The sequence below is a fragment of the Lemur catta genome, chromosome 17 (genome assembly GCF_020740605.2).
Source record: "Lemur catta isolate mLemCat1 chromosome 17, mLemCat1.pri, whole genome shotgun sequence".
Classification (NCBI taxonomy): Eukaryota; Metazoa; Chordata; class Mammalia; order Primates; family Lemuridae; genus Lemur; species Lemur catta.
In genome coordinates this window covers 10,932,240-10,950,584 of record NC_059144.1, presented here as the reverse complement: position 1 = coordinate 10,950,584, position 18,345 = coordinate 10,932,240, and the positions used below count along the sequence as shown (strand labels likewise).

The window sequence follows — 18,345 nt, the reverse complement described above, 5'->3', positions numbered from 1 at the left end:
CAGGTAAAAAGTTAACAAAAGCTCTACAGTCAATAAACATGATTATCTATGCAGCCTGAGTTGCTGATTTTGTTGCATGCCATTGTCAACCCTCATAAAGCCACCAGGCAGGGAATAAGACAAATGCGGGCAGGGAGGGGCGGGCTTGGAAACGATTGTTTCCATTGCACAACGAAGCAGGGTCATAACAACACCCATCTTTATTTCAAATGTTGATATTTTGTTCATCATGGATTTTTTACATTCAATCCATGTTTAAAAAAATATTGCATTAAAATACTATTTATCTTAGTTACTGAGTACTGCCAAGTGTTTATTTTTGCTTCAGTATTTACAAGGGCCTTTTGGTAGAAGCGTACTCCGAAATTTCCGTGTTGATTATAGCATCTTCCTAAGAAACCCCATTGTGCCCAAAACCCTGCAAGGAAGCGCAGCTACACTGCATGCAGCAGCCTCTTCTGCTGAATTAGGAAAGCCCCAGGGATTTGAGAGCGCGGAGAAGAGAGGCGCCTCTCAGGGCCCAGGGGGCTGATCTTGTGTTGTCTTTCTTGGCAACACATGATAGGCTTTAAAGCTGAACGTCTGCAAACCCTGCTGCCCCCCGCCGTCAAGGGGCGCGCCATCACCGGTGGGTGGACGCCGCGCTCGTGGGAGCCGAGGCCAAGGGTGGAGGCTGAGCTCAGAAGGGGGCGGAGAAGCCTCAAAGTGGGAAAGTGGCCCCGTCCCTTCCCGGCAGGAACCCGGGGCTCCTCCTCCGCCCGCTGCGCTGCCATCAATCACCGCGACAGCCCAAACGCCCCCTGCCAGGACTCACCGACCCTGCTGCGGGGACTTTTCCACCCGGGGGAGGACATCTTGCGTCGGAGCGTCTGGCCTGCACGGTGGCCAGACCCACCGGCGGGGTTCGCGCTGGGGACCCGGGCTTTGCGACCCCTGGCCCTGCCTGCGCGCACAGGCGCAAGGCGCAGCACTTGACACCCCGTAGGCAGCCCCGCAGGTACAACTCCACAGAGGTCCCTACCGTCCCCACCCGTGCACACGCGCACACACCCGCACCTCGAGCCATCGTGCCTGGACCCCCTGCTCTCCCTCACCCCACTCCGCAGAGTTCAGCTGAGGATACCCAGTGACCCTGCCTAGACCAGAGGTCACCTCTCGCGCTAGAATATCACCCTGCCCTCGTCCCCGCTCCCTGGTGCCCCCTCCCCGATGTGTCCCCCACGACCCCTAAACACGCTCCCTGGCTCTCTTCCCCGTCTCCTCGGGAGGGGAGAAGAGTGAGCGCAGCAGCACCCAGCGCCTGGAACCCGGGGAGCCCCGCCCGCGCCCGGAGCCTCCCCGGGTGCTGGGTGCGGGCACAGGGGGTGGGGTCTCCGCTGCCACCGCCCCTTACCTCGAGCGGGCCCTCCCCGCAAGTCCCGGAGGCGGGGGCGACCGGTGGCCCCGCGGACGAGCGCGGGGCTGGGTTTCCCCACCCGGGAGGAGCAGGAGGAGGAGGAGGAGGAGGAGGAGGAGGAGGGGGCAGAGAGGAGGGGAAGGGGGAGGAGAGGGAAGGGCTTTGTGTCTGCCTGCGGCCCTCCCTCCGCCGCAGGGCGAGCCATCCCCCTCCCCCAGCCACCCTCTGGAGCTAGCGCAGGGGATGGGGCGGGGGGATCGGATCCGAGGTGGCGGCGAAGGCGCCTGCGCGACCCCGGGTCCGGCCGTCCCCAACCCCTCGTACCGCCCACCCTCCGCCCCTCGTGTCGTCCGCCCGGGGCGCTTACCCTGTTACCGGGAACCCAGGCTGCAACCAGGAAAAACTGGGATCGGAAAGTTTATCTGTCGCGGAGCAAACTTGGCTGGACCGGCTCGTGACCCGCCTGGGCGCTGCCGCCTCCCTCTTCCGCGCGCCCGGGCGAGGACCGGTTTTGTTCTTGGAGATTCTTCCCTTTCTCGTTCTTTCGCCAACGCGAGCGCAGCCCCTTCCCATACCGAGCCCCCCCGCCCAACTTCGGGTCCCAGCGTGGGCCGCGGGGGCTGCAGAAGCCCCAGCCGGGGGAGGCGTGCGTTGGCCGCAGCCCTTGTCCCGGGGCTCGTCCTCCGGCCTGGACACGCTCTGGGAGCCAGGGCCGGTTGTTTTGCTCGGTCCTCGCTGGCCCGGGGGCCGCCTGGGTTGGTCTGTGCGTGCGCCGGGGACCCAGCCCCGCCCGGGCCCGCTGGGGGGCGAGCGGCTGGGAGGCGGGATGTGGTTTGGCCGCACGCGAGGGGCCCTTTGTGACCCAGCCGGCGGCCGCGCACCGAGGCGGGGCGCGCGGAGCTGCGGGGCGGGCTCCCGAGCGGGCCCGGCGGTCGTCCCTTCGCGAGTCAGGCGCGTCCCTGGTGATCTGCTGGGTTTCCCCACTTCCCGCAGGGGGACGGCACCTTTGGGGACTAATTGCTGACAGTGTTCGAGTCAGCTCTAACCCTCTTGGCTCAAATCCCACCTTCCTAAGGAGGCCTACTCTGACCACCCCACCTATTTAATTCTATGACCCGTGCCAATATTCTTTTTCTTTTTTTCCTGTCCCTGACCTCTTCTAACATCCCAGATGATTTACTTATGGATGTTCATTGTTTACCCTCTGTCACCCACCCCTGCCCCCAGAATGTCAACGCCACCAGGGCAGGGAGACCTCTACTTTGCTCTCCAGTGTATCTCAGGCGTTAGACCCAGAGCGCCTGGCCTGTAGCAGGTGCTCAGTTATTTATTAAATGGGTGACTGGGAACAGAAGGAGAATTGCAGTGGGGTGTGCTTTCTTGGGAGCTGAGCTGCTGATAACTGATACATAAATCTTGGGATTTTAGAAGGCAAGAGTCACAAAAACAGACGTTAAGGAAATCCAAGTGTCCTCCACTCCTGTCTGAAGCAGAACAAGAACAGAACTAAGGGTCTGTCCATTTCTTTTCCGTTCCAGTGTTCTTCTGTCCAAAACAGGGGCCTCTTTGACACCTTTGAGGTGTTCCTTTGTCTCTTTGCGGTTCCCTCTGTGACGCTGGCTCCTTCCATAACTCTAACACTGTTGGCAATTAATTTCCAGTGTTAGAGGTGGACAGAGGGAGTTGGATTCTTATTTATTTTGAAAGTGGAGCTGACAGCAATTCTGAAGAGGTTGGATACAAGGTATGTGGGCAAAAGGAGAGATGGACGGAGAGGTAGACCTGGCCCCACATCCCTCCCTCTTCTCTCCCTTTTTCAGCCGCAGAGTGACTCAGTTTTACAGATGAGGGGCCCCAGGTAAATACAGAAGGTGCTTGGCCTCTGCTCCTTTCTTCTGGTTCTTCTCTCCTTCCACACGCCCTCTTGGAAACTTCCTTCCTCTGTGGACATTCATTGTTCCTGGATGGTTCCAGAGGCTCTGTCTGTCCCAGAACTCTGGGCCCCTTTGGCCCTGCCCTCTCCCAGGAAAGCACCTTTTACTGGAGATTTGAATTTGGGGCCTATTCATTCAAAACTATTGAGTACCTGCTATGTGTCAAGCACTGTCATGGGCTCTAGGGCTATAGCAGCGAACCAAACAGATAAAACCCCGTGCCCTCTTGGAACTCACGTTCTGATGGGGAGAGAGAGGCAATTATTCAAGACAGACAAGTTGATGCATGGCATGGGGGTCATGGAGGAAAACTAAGCTGGGAAGAGGAAGAAAGATTACTGGGGAGGCCACACTCGGTCAGAGAATACTGCGAGGACATAGCACTAAAGTAATGAACCTTGTCTCCTCTCATGGACTTAGCTCATTGTTGGCAGGTTTGACCTCCTACCGCAGGGTCCCTGGAGACTGGAGTGGCCACTCCTGTGAGCTGCAGAGAGTACAAGGGCTGTTGGGGCACTTTTGTCAGCGGGGGACCAGCTAGCCAAGAAAATGTCATTTCTAATGAAGTTATTTCCCCTTTAAAGTAAACCGGGCAGCATTGATGCTGGAAGCATTGTTCAGAGCTGGCAACTCAGCAATTTTTCCTCTGTCTTTTTTTGAGCAGAGCAAGTAGAGGTGAGTGTGCATAAAAAATGACTTGAAAAGAGCAGTTTTATACTCCAGAGTCTGAAGCTATAAAATCATCATCATGATAATTATGGCGATTATTTATTGATTGATCTGTGCTGGTATTGCCACCCTGGGAGACAGGAAGAGAATAGCAGTGGTTTGTTAACTATTTGCAAGTGTTAGGGATTACCTAATGAGTAGTCGGAACTACCCACCTCCTTCTCCAAAGATGTGGTTCACCAGAGAGAGGTAGTTCTCAAGAGGAACGGACATTGGAAAGGATACATATATATATTTTTTTAACTTAATGTCTTTGTTTCAGAATCTAAAAGGAAAGAGTCAGTGATTATGCCTAGAGTGTGGGATTATTAGAACTTTAACTTTTCAAGTTGTATGTTTAGGAACTGTTTGAATATTTAAAATATTATATTAATAATTTATTAATCAGAAGAAAAACATTAATTTTATATATAGGATTTTATATATAGAATTAGAAGCACAAATGTAAAGGCAAACTTATACATAATTACCTAATATTTTGTTACCTTATTTGACTTTATCATTTAAATCATTTTAAAATTTCCAAGTGTTTAGGTTGTTGTTCTTTAAACTTTTGTTACTAATTTCAAGTTTATTGCATTGTGGTGAAGGAATGTAGCTTATAAAAATTCTGCTTCTTGGAAATTAGTTGGGACTTTCTTTGTGACCTAGTATATGATTAATTTTGAAAAAATATTTCCATATTTATCAGAAAAGAAGGCATATTAAGCATCCCCCCATAATCTAGTTCTATGCTTAACATATAATTGTTAGCAAAAATTGTTTATTAACGAACACAAATAGTAATTAATTGTTAATTCATCTTACATATTTATTCAAAGTCTCTGTCATTTATTTTATTATTTTATTTGCCAGCCAGTCTCCTGGTTTATATCCTGCCTTCTTCCCTACTCCTCTTCCTGAATAAAACAGACCTAGGGCAGATGTGTGAACATCTTCCATTTCAACTGGAGTTCTGACATTTTTCTTTGACTTTCAAATATTTGTATCGCAGCATTTTCATGCCGTGTTACATAGTACATAAATATTTATGTGTACTATCATTCCACCATGCATTGCATAGTTATTAGTATGATAAACCTCCTTTACCCTATTCAGTGCATTTCCCTTGATTTATTCTTTGACTGAAATTCATATCATGACCCCTACTTTCTTTGTGTTTGCATTCACCAAGTAAATTTTTGTCCATCCTCTATTTTAAGGCTGTCTGCATCGTTTTATTTTAGATGAGTCTTTTTAAAGCAATATATACCATAATTGGATTTTATTTTTAAATCCAACTGATGCATTTTGTTTAATTTCTGCCATCTTAATTTTATGCTTTTTGGGTTTTATAAAAACCCTGCCATTTCCTAAATTCTGTGTTTTCTTGGTCAAAGTGACTGAGCGCCATTTCTCTGTCTATCCTCCAGTCATTTGGAAAGCATACTTTCTATTTCAACCATAGGGGTTCTTTCATTCTTTTTTTCAACACATAACTTTATCTGTGGAGTGGCTGGCACTGTCCTTGGTACTGTGGATATGCAATGTAATAGATAAAATTTTTCCTTAAAGGTGCTTACCATCTAATAGAGAGACAGGCAATAAACACATGAACAATTACATATGAAGCTATACAGAGCCGGACGCATGCCATGAAAAAGCAGAGTAAGTGAGAGACAGCAGCTGGGGCTGTACTTAATTTGGGCTACCGGAGAAGACCTCCCTGAGAAGGTTGTGCTTAAATGGAGGTGGAAGATAAGAAGGACCCAGACAGGTGAATATCTGAGAAACATTCCAGTCTAGGCAGAAGGAACAGCCAGAGCCAAGGCCCTAAGGTGGGTGTCAAGGAACAAGACGGCCACTGTGGCTAGAAGTAGAGGTTTAGGGAGAGTCAGGGAGGGTTCCAAGCAGGGAATGACTCAATCTGATTTGCATTTTTCAATGACCACAGAGAAGGCTGTGGGAGAAAGGATTGCAGGGAGAAGATGAGCAGTGAACAGAAGAAGGCAAGCGAGGTAGGCCTGTGGTCAGCAGGCAAGGGAGGACGGATTAGGTAGAGGGTTAGAGATGGAGGTGAATGGGTGTGTTCAAGGTGTCCTCTGAAGGCAGGACCCATGGGGCAAGCTCTCTTACATGTCTCTCCTGGAGTACATTTGGATGCAATTTGGACTACTCTTTAGTTGAATTCAGCCATCAATCAATTTACTAAACTTGGAGGGTAACTTAAAATAGCAAATGTTTGCTTACATTAACTGGAAAAATATTTTCTCCTTTGAGACTGTGAAAACTCAGAAGTTAGAATGAAATAGGGTGGCATTTAAAAAAAACTGTGTGTATGTGTGTGTGTGTGTGTGTGTGTGTGTGTGTGTGTGTGTGTGTCTGTGTGTTTATACCTTGCTTTGGCTTGAATGTTTGTCCCCTCCAAAACTGATATTGATTATGGTGATTAGGCCATGAGGGCTCCACCCTCATGGCTGGGATTGGGGCTGTTATAAAAGAGAAAATTCACTCCTTCTTGCTCTCGCCCTTCCACCTTCTGTCATGTGATGACACAGAAAGAAGGCCTTTGTCAGATGCTAACCCCTCAGTCTTGAACTTCCCAGCCTCCAGAACGATGAGAAATAAATTTCTGTTCATGATAAATTACCCAGTCTCAGGTATTCTGTTATAGACTTAGTCTACACAATGGACTAAGACATACACTAAGCCTTTCTTGCATATGTTCCAGAGGATGAGTCTTCAGGCACATCACAGCAGTCCTGTAGAGGAGAGGGGAAGAGAGACCACACAGGCACTTACCCTTCCAACTGAGCACCTGGAATTGTGGGGCCATTTACTGGGATGGGGGCAGTTTTGAGAGGGTGGAAAATAAAGAGTTCTGAGTATTTTTAATTTATTTGAAAACTGCCAACCCTGACTACCAAAATCAAAAACACATGGCTGTGCCCATGTCAGCATGACATTTATCATGCTTCCTTGTCCCCTGCTCACAGCCTCTGCCCATCCTCTGTAGTCTGTCTAGTCTTTGTTTATGTGTTCTGGACTTTAAGCCATATTTTGATTAGTGAATCATTATTTTTAGACTATATGATTCATCTTTCAGGAATAACTTTTATATCTATCTTCAGATTTCAATTTTATTTATAGCTATCAGTTAGATTTAATCCTATGTTTAAACTTGTTTCAATATCTACTTCTCTTTCATAGCATATCTTTGCCATTCTTAATAATTTACCTTTTCATCAGCTACAATATAATTGAAAATATTTTTTTCAAGAAGAACATAAGTCATAAGTTTTCTAATCATTTATGTTTCTGAGAAAATCTTTCGCATCCTTTTAGACACAAATGTGTTGAGAATTCTTGTTTTCTGTGGTAGATGATCTGCAAAGATGGCCCCCAACAGTTTCTCTCATCCTGGTGTAGGCACGTCTGTCACTTTTCTCATCAAGAGCTTGGTCCGTTTCCCCTCTTCTTGAATCTAGTCTCACCCTCTGGCTTGCTTTAGCCAATAGAATGTGGTGAAAGTGATGCCGTGTGACTTTTGCCTTAGGACTTTAATGGCCTGGTACCCCCCATTCTGGCCTTCATGGGATGCAAAGCTATGTAAAGAATCTTGGGATTGGGTACTGAATGATGAAACTCCATGTGGAGAGAGAGAGTCTTAGACAGGATTTAGCCATCTAGTTACCCAGCTGAGGCTCCAGCCATCTTGAATGATCCAGCCCTAGCTGAGCCTTGTCAGTGACTTTAGCTGACACCATGTGGTGCAGAAGAACCACCAGCTGAGCTTTGCCAGCCTACATAATGATGAAAAGTAAGTAATTGTTGTTTTAAGGGTAGTTTGTTATACAAAAATAGATGATTGACACCATTTCTCTTCAAATCTCAATAGACATTGCTTTATTACTTTTTAATATTTAATCTCAGTGAGAAGTCTAGATTCAGCCTGATTTGCTTTTCCTCATTATTATAGGCACGGCTTTTAAATGCTTTAAGAATATTTCTTCATCTTCCTAAGTTAAGCAGTTTCCCAGGATGTGTTGGAGTATGAGTATCTTTTCATTGATTTGGTGTACAATACAGTGAAACCTTCTGATCTCTCTAAAAATTTCAGCTCTAAAAATTTTTCTTTGGCAATAGCCTTGATTATTGCTTTTGTTCTAATTGTTCTGATTCCTTTATCTAGACATGGGTCCGAAACTACACCCTGTAAGAAAAATCTGTCCCACAACCTGTTTTAGTGAGTAAAGTTTTATTGGAACCCAGCCACACCCACTTATTTATATATTGTCTATGGCTGCTTTCATGCTTCAGTGGCAGAGTTAAGTAGCTGCAACAGAAATCATCTGTATTAAACGTGTCTTTTTATTCTGATTCTTTGACATCTAGGGCCTTGCTGACACTGGAAGGGACTGCCCCTGTCAGAGGTAGCTAATTCCTAGAGATAGCAAAAAACTCTGTCCAGGAGTTTGCCTTTCAAATGCAAACCAACCAACCCAGAAAGCTGTCAGTTACTAATCAAATCTTGGCAGTTTGGGACTGATTGTTGCAGGGATGGTTGTTTGGCTTCCTGGACCAGTTGTTGGAGATAGTGGTCTGATTTCCTACAAGTCTTACTTATAAATAGCAGGCTAGCTTTCTGGGCTGGTTCCTGTAGGTAATGGGTTGATTTCCTGGGCTGGTTGCTGCAGGTTGCTGGTTAGAGTTCTATTTTAACAGATGGTCTGGCCATTGTCCATTTGTATGTTCAGTCTTTCAGCTCCTAGGGGACCTGCAGTCCCCTACCACATAGCCATCTCCATGGGTGGTTCACAGCGCGGCAGTTTGCTTCTTCAGGGTCAGCAGAAGAGCATCTCTCACTGTAATGCATTCTCAGAAGATGGAGTTTTATATGTATGTCATGTCATGTCATAGAAGTGACATCCCATCACCATTGCCACATTCTATTGCCTAGAAGCAAGCCACAAGTCCTGCCCACACTGAAGAGAGGAGGATTATGCAGGGTGTGGAGATCATGGGGCATCTGCCTACTGCATAGGACTGTGCCTAACCCAAGAGGAGAGAGGATGAGCCCAGTGGGGAAAGCCCAAGACCTGGAGAACAACTGTTGATCACTTTCCACCGGACAACACTCCTGATCGGACTTCATCTTTAAACTTGTAGAAGAAGGAACACTGTGAAGAAGCTGTTCCACTTGTCGCTGTGCCAGCTTGGCCTTGGAGCCTGGAGGAAGGAATGCCAAAAGGCTGCTGTCTCTGGGAGCCTCTTTTCCATGGTCCTTCACTGCAAAGGGCTTTCATGCTGCCCTGATAGTCTTTCTCTAACACCTTCAGCTGAATGGCTGTGGCTGATTTCTGTGTGAAAGAGGCCAGGTAACCAGGTGGAGAGGCAAGAGAAAAAATTAGAAGCTTTCTTTCAATTATTCTCTTAGTGCCCTATCTGGCTGCCTCTGGCCAGTGAGCAGCAATTGATCTCCTAATTCACTTCCTGGTTCTCTATCTAACACTGTTAGTGGAAAACCCTAGTCCCCCCAAATGTCATTATTTGCCTCCACTGCTCTCCTTGTCTCTTCTCCTGCTTCTTTTATGTCTGGGGTCCTGTACCTTGTGGTATAGTCTCTCTCCATTAGTGCTCGGTTCTATTCTAGAGCGGGGGGCTCAACGCTGGCTGTGTATTACAGTCACCTGAAGAGTTTTACAAAATCCAGATGCCCAGGTCACACCACAATTAGAGCCTCTAAAATCAGACCCGAGCATAGGAGGTTTTATAGTTATGCAGGTGATTCTAATGTGTAGCTAAGGCTCTAGAAGTGTCACTGCTGAAGAAGCTACAGCCCTTAAATCAGTTCCTGGCCTTGGCTGAACACTGAAATCATCTGAGAAGCCCTAAAAAGTCACTGATGCATTGGCCCCACCTCCAGAGAATGTGATGTAATCGGTCCAGAGTGTAACCTGGGCATCAGGACATTGAAAAGCTCCCCAGGTGATGCTAGTGCACAGCCAAAATGTCACTGGTTTGACATCCATGTAGCAAAGTGCTCACAGGGACCAGGTCTCATTCTTCTCCTCTGTTCAGTAATGGAAGGAGGTGTTTGGTTTAAAATGTTATTAATAAAAGTGGTGGTCAGAAAATAAGGCTCTGTGTTGCTTTTGCTCTGAAAGTTGAAGTCATCGAGAATATTAATTCAAGGATAGATCAGATTCCCTGCTGTTAGGAAAGTTTTCCAAACAAGCTGTTGAAATCTCCCTTTGATAGCACATTTGGCATGTGTTTTGGTTTCATAAGCAGTATTAAGAAAACGTTATTCACATTCTCCGTCTGGTAAGTCAGTTTCAGTTTGCGAAGCAGTCCCCAAATATCCCTTTGGGCTCAGCAGTGAGATCACTGCAGACTGGGTTGCCAAAGGAGACAGCACAGACAAGTGGATCCTTGAGCTGCAGTCTGAGGCTTAAATAGGCTGGACGAAGAGGCTGAAGCTCAGAGGAGGGCACAGCAAGGCCAAAGGTGTTGATGGAGGTAGGATTGTGCACAGCTGTGGAGCATCAGACACGACAGCATAACTCAAAGGACACAGGAGAGGAGAGGAGAAAAGTTATAGAGCACAAACATTTTCCAACTACCTCAGTTGATAGAATTCTTTCTTCCCATTGTCTCCATCAGCTACATATTTACTTTTACAGGTGCATTCGGTGCTATAATTCTAATTCCGTTTTATAGACCTTTTTAATGGTCTATTCTAAAGATTGAATACCATATAAGCCATATTAGCATCATCATAACTGGTGTTCACTATAAAGCCTGGTAGTGGGCTAAAATCCATTTCCTGCTCTATGAATTGTATGTCATTATTCCTGTAACATTTAAAGGAAAATGTTTCTAGCATCAAGGTCAAGTACATTCTCTTTTTTTGCCTCCCTTCCATTCCTCAAATTCATGACCATGCTGTGTTTCCGCTTGCTTCATATTGGAAGCATCATTGTCTTAAAAGGGACCCCTCACTGAGGTTTCCAATTGCCTTTCATTTCCTTCTGCCCTCCGTTCTTTCTTTCTTTCTTTCTCTCCTTCCTTCCCACAGAGGACATTTACCATTACAGATCTTCAGAAATATCTGACTCTTTAACTCCACTAACTACTGCCGGGAATTCACTTTCTCTCTGAAGACATATTTCCAGAGACTCCGCATTTCTGCTCCAATATGAATTGGTGTTTTCTAGACCTTTGGGGAACTATAATCCCAAGACTTTTTCCTCTGTACTTCTGGGGGTAGATCTGAGGTTTTGCAGACTCTCAAGTCATCTCTTTTTCTGTTTTCTCCCTCATTTTATCTCAGAAAGGGATCCAGAAGGCTAACTTTCAGAGTCTGTATATGTCTGAAACATATTTATTTTGCCCTCGTGTTTGGTAGGTATTTTGGCTCACGATGACATTTTGGTTCAAAATACTTTTCCCTCTTAATTTGAAGGCATTTATTTCTTCACCGTACTTTACCATCTGGTGTTGTTTAAAGAGATCTAATCAATGTCAGTCTGAATCTCCTCCTTATAACTGATCTCATTTTCTTTTTCTCTGGGAAGTTTTCTTTATCCTCCAAGTTGTAAAATTCATGGGAGTATGTCTGGGCTGGATCTTTCACTCACTGCTTTGTTTTGTTTGTCAGTATCCTTACATCTGCTTGTGTCTTCATGAAATTTACTGAGTTCACATTTCTTAATTTAATCAAGTCTCATTTATTTATTTTTGTTGTTGCTCTGCTTGCCATTGGGGTCTTCTTCATAAATTTTTTGTCTAGGCCAATATCTAGAAGAGTTTCCTCAATATTTTTTTCTAGAATTCTTATGGTTTCATGTCTTAGATTTAAGTCTGTTATCCATCTTGAATTAGTTTTTGTGAGTGGTGAGAGATATGGATCTTATTTCAATCTTCTACATGTGGCTATCCAGTTTTTCCAGCACCATTTATCGAATAGGGATTCTTTTCTCCAGTGTATATTACTGTCTACTTTGTCAAAGGTCAGATGGCAACATGTGGATGGTTTTATATCTGGATTCTCTGTTCTGTTCCATTGGTCCATGTCTCTATTTTTGTGCCAGTACCATGCTGTTTTGGTTACTGTAGCCTGGTAGTATAGCTTAAGGTCTGATAAAGTGATGCCTCCAGATTCGTCCCTTTTGCTTAAGGTTGCTTTGGCTATTCAGGCTCTTTTCTGGGTCCAAACGAAGCATAGGAGTTATTTTTTCTAGATCTGCAAAAAATGACATTGGTATTTTCATTTTTTTTTTGCATTGAATCTGTAAATCAGTAGTATGGACATTTTAACAATGCTGATTCTGCCAATTCACGTATGATATGTTTTTCCATTTGTTTACATCATCTGCAATTTCCTTCCTCAGTGATTCATAGTTCTCTTTGTAGAGATCTTTTACCTCCCTGGTTAAATATATTCTTAGGTATTTTATTTTCTTTGTAGCTATTGTGAAAGGTATTGAGTCTTTGATTTGATTCTTAGCTTGATTGTTGTTGGTGTATAGGAATGCTACTGATTCATGTACATTGATTTTGTTACCTGAGATTTTGCTGAATTTATTTATTAATTCCAGGAGTCTCTTGGCAGAATCTTTGGGGTTTTCTATGTATAAGATCATATCATGAGCAAAGAGTGATAGCTTGGCTTCCTCTTTCCCCATTCGGATACACTTGATTTCCTTCTCTTGCCTGATTGCTCTGGCTAGAAGTGGTGACAGTGGGCACCCTTGTCTTGTTCCAATTCTGAGTGGAAATGCTTTCAACTTTTCCCAAACCTTCTGCACAGCTAAGGAAATAATCAACAGAGCAAATAGACAACCTACCGAATGGGAGAAAATATTTACAAGCTGTACATCTGGTAAAAGGCTAATAACCAGAATCTACAAAAACTCAAGCAAATTAGCAAGGAAAAAATGAACCCCATGGAAAAGTGGGCAAAAGACATGAATAGAAGCTTTTCAAAAGAAGATAGACTAATGGCCTATGAACATATGAAAAAATGCTCAACATCACTAATCATCAGAGAAATGCAAATCAAAACCACAATGAGATATCACCTAACTCCACTGAGAATGGCTTTTATCAAAAAGTCCCAAAATATTAGATGCTAGCATGGATGCAGAGAGATAGGAACACTTATACACTGTTGGTGGGACTGCAAACTAGTACAACCTCTATAGAAAATAGTATGGAGATTCTTCAAAGAACTAAAAGTAGACCTACTATTTAATCCAGAAATCCCACTACGGGGTGTTTACCCGAAGGAAAAAAAGTCATTTTATCAAAAAGACACCTGTGCTAGAATGTTTACTGTAGCACAATTCACAATTGCAAATATCTGGAATCAACCCAAGTGCCCATGAATTCATGAGTGGATTAATAAAACATGGTATATGTACACCATGGAGTACTACTCAGCTGTAAAAAATAATTAACACATTTTGCAAGAATCTGGATGGAACTGGAGACCATTCTCTTAAGTGAAATATCTAAAGAATGGAAAAATAAACACCACATGTACTCACTATTAAATTGGAACTAACCAATCAACACTCATGTGCACGTGTGGAAGTAAAACTCAACAGAAATTGTGCAGGTGGCGGGGGGGGGGGGGGGAGGGGGGAGGAGGGGATGGGTAAGTTTACACCTAACAGGTACAATGTACATTCTCCGGGTTATGGGCACACTTATAACTTTGACTCAAGCAGTACAAAAGCAATCCATGTAACCAAAATATTTGTACCCCTATAATATTTCAAAATTTAAAAAAAGAAAAACAAACTACTACTTTAACAAAGTAATATGCCCTAGGAGACAGATGTCAAATTTCTCAACCTTTAAGGTCTTTCTGGCCTTCATACTGTGAATAGAATAAAAAAAATAAAGAGAGCAAAGAAGTTGAAATTAGGATGTGCATTTCTTGATATTAAGACTATTGCTCCATTATATTGGGTTTTCTCTGTTCATTTTTGGTATATTGAATTTACTTTGTGGTTATGTAGAGCCAGGCTGATGTCTTTCAAAGATATTAATTCAAAGGGGACTGCCCTTGTACCTTGTGACGATAAAAGCCTCCTTTGACTTCAAACCAAACCAAAAAGTTTCTTGATGAACCTTATACCGATCTCATTATTGTTATAGATTTAATTCCTCTTGTAGCTCTTTACTTTCATTTTAAGGGGATTTGCGGAGGGTAGGGAGGTAAATGTATGGGATTAATCTGCCCCTGGACACATTATTTGGATATTAAATGAAAGGCTGTCAGGAGAATACCGAAGGACTTGGAGATCCTTGACTCATATCATGGGGAAACTGTGGCTCTCACAGGAGTCACTGGTGGCCTGGAGAAGTGACCTCAGTGGGACTTCCATGTGCTCTGCCCTTAACCAAACTATGAGTGATCGAATAGAAAAGAATATTCCAATATCTTCTGGACTATTTCCATAAGGCTTGTGTTTACTCAGAATGTTAAGTAAAGGATGGAAATGATAAAGGCAGCTTACTGTATAAATTCTAACTGTCCAATACTTCTGGAAGGTACCTGATGCTGGTCAGTGCATGCATTTTACAGTTCTCACATTCCAGTGTGATTTGTAGTTGGCACGTAAATTGCATCCTATACTTAAACATGGTGTTACTTGTTCAAGTAAGAAATAATGAAAAAAATCAACACATAATGGTTTTACCAGGCATGGTATAAGTTTAAGCCTCTGAAGGAAAGGCTTAAATGTCCTGTCCCCTTGTAAGTTGTGATTACGCTCAGGAGGAATTACAGGTTCCCTATGTAGGATGAGGATCTAAGACTAGAAGGGCAACTGTATCTCTTTCTAGGCTAGGGCTCAGCAAAATGGGAAGACTCAAGCTCTCCTTCACTTAGCATCATGCTAGGTCAGGAAAAATACCTATAAGGAGGCCGGGCACGGTGGCTCACGCCTGTAATCCTAGCATTCTGGGAGGCCAAGGCAGGCGGATTGTTTGAGCTCAGGAGTTCGAGACCAGCCTGAGCAAGAGTGAGACCCTGTCTCTACAAAAAAAAAAAAAAAAAAAAGAAAGAAATTATATGGACAACTAAAAATATATATAGAAAAAATTAGCCAGGCATGGTGGCACATGCCTGTAGTCCCAGCTACTGGGGAGGCTGAGGCAGGAGGATTGCTTGAGCCCAGGAGTTTGAGGTTGCTGTGAGCTAGGCTGAGGCCATGGCACTCTAGCCCAGGAAACAGAGTGAGACTCTGTCTCAACAACAACAACAACAACAACAAAAAGAGTATCGAGGCACACAAGTCTAATTAGGTGCCTTAGAATGACCATACCCCGCCAGGGTGACCGCAGGGACCTATGTGGACCAATGAAGAAAGGCCAGAGAAAAAGAGGCATCTCAGCAGATACCAGAGTGAATAAATAGTGATAACCATGAACTGGCTACCTCCCAGGGAGTGGACTGGGGCAGTGAGGAAGAGACGGAATTGACTAATACTCAATTTCTTCCACTGATCTCCTACAAGGGTGGGTCTGACAAGCTGGTGTTTGGGAGAATCATACCTGCTGTGCCCATCTTTAGCTGGTCTCTAAAAACACAGCTCATGGGGTGGGTGACTGCTGAGAACAATGGTGTTCCCAAGCTACAAGTCCCCCTGAGGCAACATTTGGTGCACACACAGCAGAGTGGGAAACAGGCCATTGTATACTCCAGCTCACACTTGCTTTGCATCCCTACTCATCTTCCACATGCCCAAAGGATGGGACTGTGATTATCCTGTCCATCTTGAGGGTGTCTGCCACTGTTCCACCCTGGCCCCAGCCTCAGCCTCTGCCCCTTCGAAAGGTTACTACTTGGCTACTTGGCCCGGTTGGAGCTGCTGTTTCATAGAGAGAGCCCCCCTCCTCCCTTCTGCCTGCCCCCTGGCTTGGGCCCTTAGCCCACCTATGTAAGAGCAAATGGGAACAGATGTGGAAGAAATCTTCATCTCTCTTATGCACGCCATCCCCACTAGACCGTGTCCCCCACCCCCGACCCCACCTCAGCCCCATCCCACAAACCTGCGTCCAACCCCAGCCTCTGTCAGAATCCAAGAGGGATCTATTCCCACACTGGGGGCTTGGGGTGTGTGTGTAGATGCTGGGCAGTGGCTTTGTGGCCCTGGCATCTCCAGGTGCCACCCAGCATAGATCTCCCACAGAAGCACTGTTTCTGAGGGAGCAAGATTGGAGAGTTCTGTTTATCCCGTTCATACCTGGCTTCACCCTGGAAATAGGCACAGAGGGCTTAAACAGTGTTATGAAAATTTCCCTTGTCTACCAATAGTCACAACTCTTTCTTGTAAATAGTTAAGATCAAATGGAAGAGACCTGGCATATTGATAAACTCGGCATTGTTTCAGTGTAGCTCTCTGAATCATTATTTTATTAGTTGCCACAACCTTGGTGGCTTCAAACAACAGAACTTGATTCTCTCACAGCTCTGGAGGCCGGAAGGCCACAGTCAGTCAGGGTTGGTTCCTTCTTGGGGACTCAGACGGAGAATCTATTCCATTCTTCTCTCCTAGCTTTGGTGGTTGCTGGCAGCCAATCTCTGTGGTCACAGGGTGTTTTCTCTATGTGTCTGTGTCTGGGACAAAATTTGCCTCTTCTAATAACGACCCCGGTCATTTGGATTAGAAGGTACCCAAATCCCATAGGAGTTCAACTTAACTTGATCGTATTTGCAAAGACCCTATATCCAAATAAGGTCACATTTATAGGTTCTAGGGGACAGGACTTCAGCATATTTTTTAGAGGGGTCACAATTGAACCCCCAACAATTATTAAAGTATATTAAAAGATAATTAGAATATCACTTCTTGGCCTTTTGGCTAAAATCAATTGTAGTATGTCTTCTTGTCAGTTTAAAAGATAATTAGAATAGTAAAATGTGATAAATCTTGTTACTCTTTGAGTAACAGTGTTATGAGATTTTCTTAGGCTTACTAATAACCACAAATTTTTCAAATACAGAAAGATTGGTTTACAAATACTCAGATTACTGAAAAGTGGAAAAATTGCTCTCACATCTCTTAAACTCCTAATTAGCATATGCAGGAGAAAAAATGGGTGATAAAAGCAAGTAGTCCTCTACAATAAATGGCAAAAAAAAAAAAAAAAAAAAAAATAGAGAGAAACCATTTGTGCAAGTCTGAAAAAAATCAGTTTATCTCTCTTTTTAAAGGATAACCAAAGTTTATCTCTTGCTGAATCTTCTAAGGCAAATAATTTCATTAAGGAGAAAAATAATATTTGAGAATAAATTTTTGCCTTTGTAATTCTTTAATTGCTTTCTTTCTTTTTTTAACTGTAGAGTCTCAAAGAACAGAAAGGGACAATATAGCATGCTTTTTGCCCCCCAGTTCAACACTATTTCATGAACATATTACACATAGAGAAGCACCACAGAACTTTTAATTCAACTGAAAAACGAAACAGAAAACTTTGAATTCAACCCAGCAAGACATTCCTGCTTCATTCTGACTTATTTGCAGAATACATTCAGCTCAATTTTTCCTGCCATGCTTTCTTCCAGCTTTGGATGAAATGCAGGGACCATGGAGAAGGAAGAAAGGCATGTTTCCGGGTGAAAGGAATTTCGTTGCTTGCATTAAGTTCCTTTGAATTAATATCATGTAATGTATTTGGGGGACTTCAAAAGGAGACATTTCAGGAAGGAGAAAGGCTTTTAATAACATTCCAGGAAACTAGAGGAATTTCGGCCCTGATTAACTTAAGCACTTGTGAAAATGCATGTATAATGAATGATTTCACTTGAAACCAAGAGTAGTTTCCTGTAGTTATCCAACACTTGGGCATGAGGCCAGGAGAGGGCTAGGGTCTGGATTAAGGTTGGCTTGTCCTTTCAATGGCATACCAGGGCATTGCTCAACGGGCTCACCCGAGGATATTGTGTAAACTGGAGGAATGTACCTCTGGCTTGCGACTTAATTGTTGATTGAGAGCCCAGACTTCACAAAGTTACTTGTTAACTTTTGAGTCTTGCCTGGGAAGGGCAAATCCTGCCCATGGGGTAATAAAGATCACCAGAAGTTATGAATTTGACTGCACTGGAGCTCATTAATTAGTCTCAACTCTACCACTCTCTCTTCCCAGTCTTGGTAAATATCTATAAATCCCCAGATCCTCCAAATGCTTTTTGAGCTACATGGACGGTCTAACTAGTTCTTGCATTAATGAGCTAATAAATCTTGAGCCTATACTTATTTTAGTTTTCCATGAGAATCCTTTTGGAAA

At 44.2% G+C, this 18,345-nt stretch overlaps 1 protein-coding gene across 1 annotated transcript in view; it reads right to left on the bottom strand.

Annotated features, from left to right (window-relative positions):
• LOC123622227 (translation initiation factor IF-2-like) overlaps positions 1 to 3,742 on the bottom strand; it is a 39,391-nt gene extending 35,649 nt beyond the window's left edge. The window contains exons 1-2 of the mRNA XM_045528414.1: positions 3,670 to 3,742; positions 1,764 to 2,400 (exon numbers count right to left, since the gene is read on the bottom strand). Coding sequence (XP_045384370.1) covers positions 1,764 to 2,400; positions 3,670 to 3,742 — 710 coding nt within the window. The remainder of the gene's footprint in view (positions 1 to 1,763; positions 2,401 to 3,669) is intronic.
• Positions 3,743 to 18,345: the final 14,603 nt, after the last annotated feature.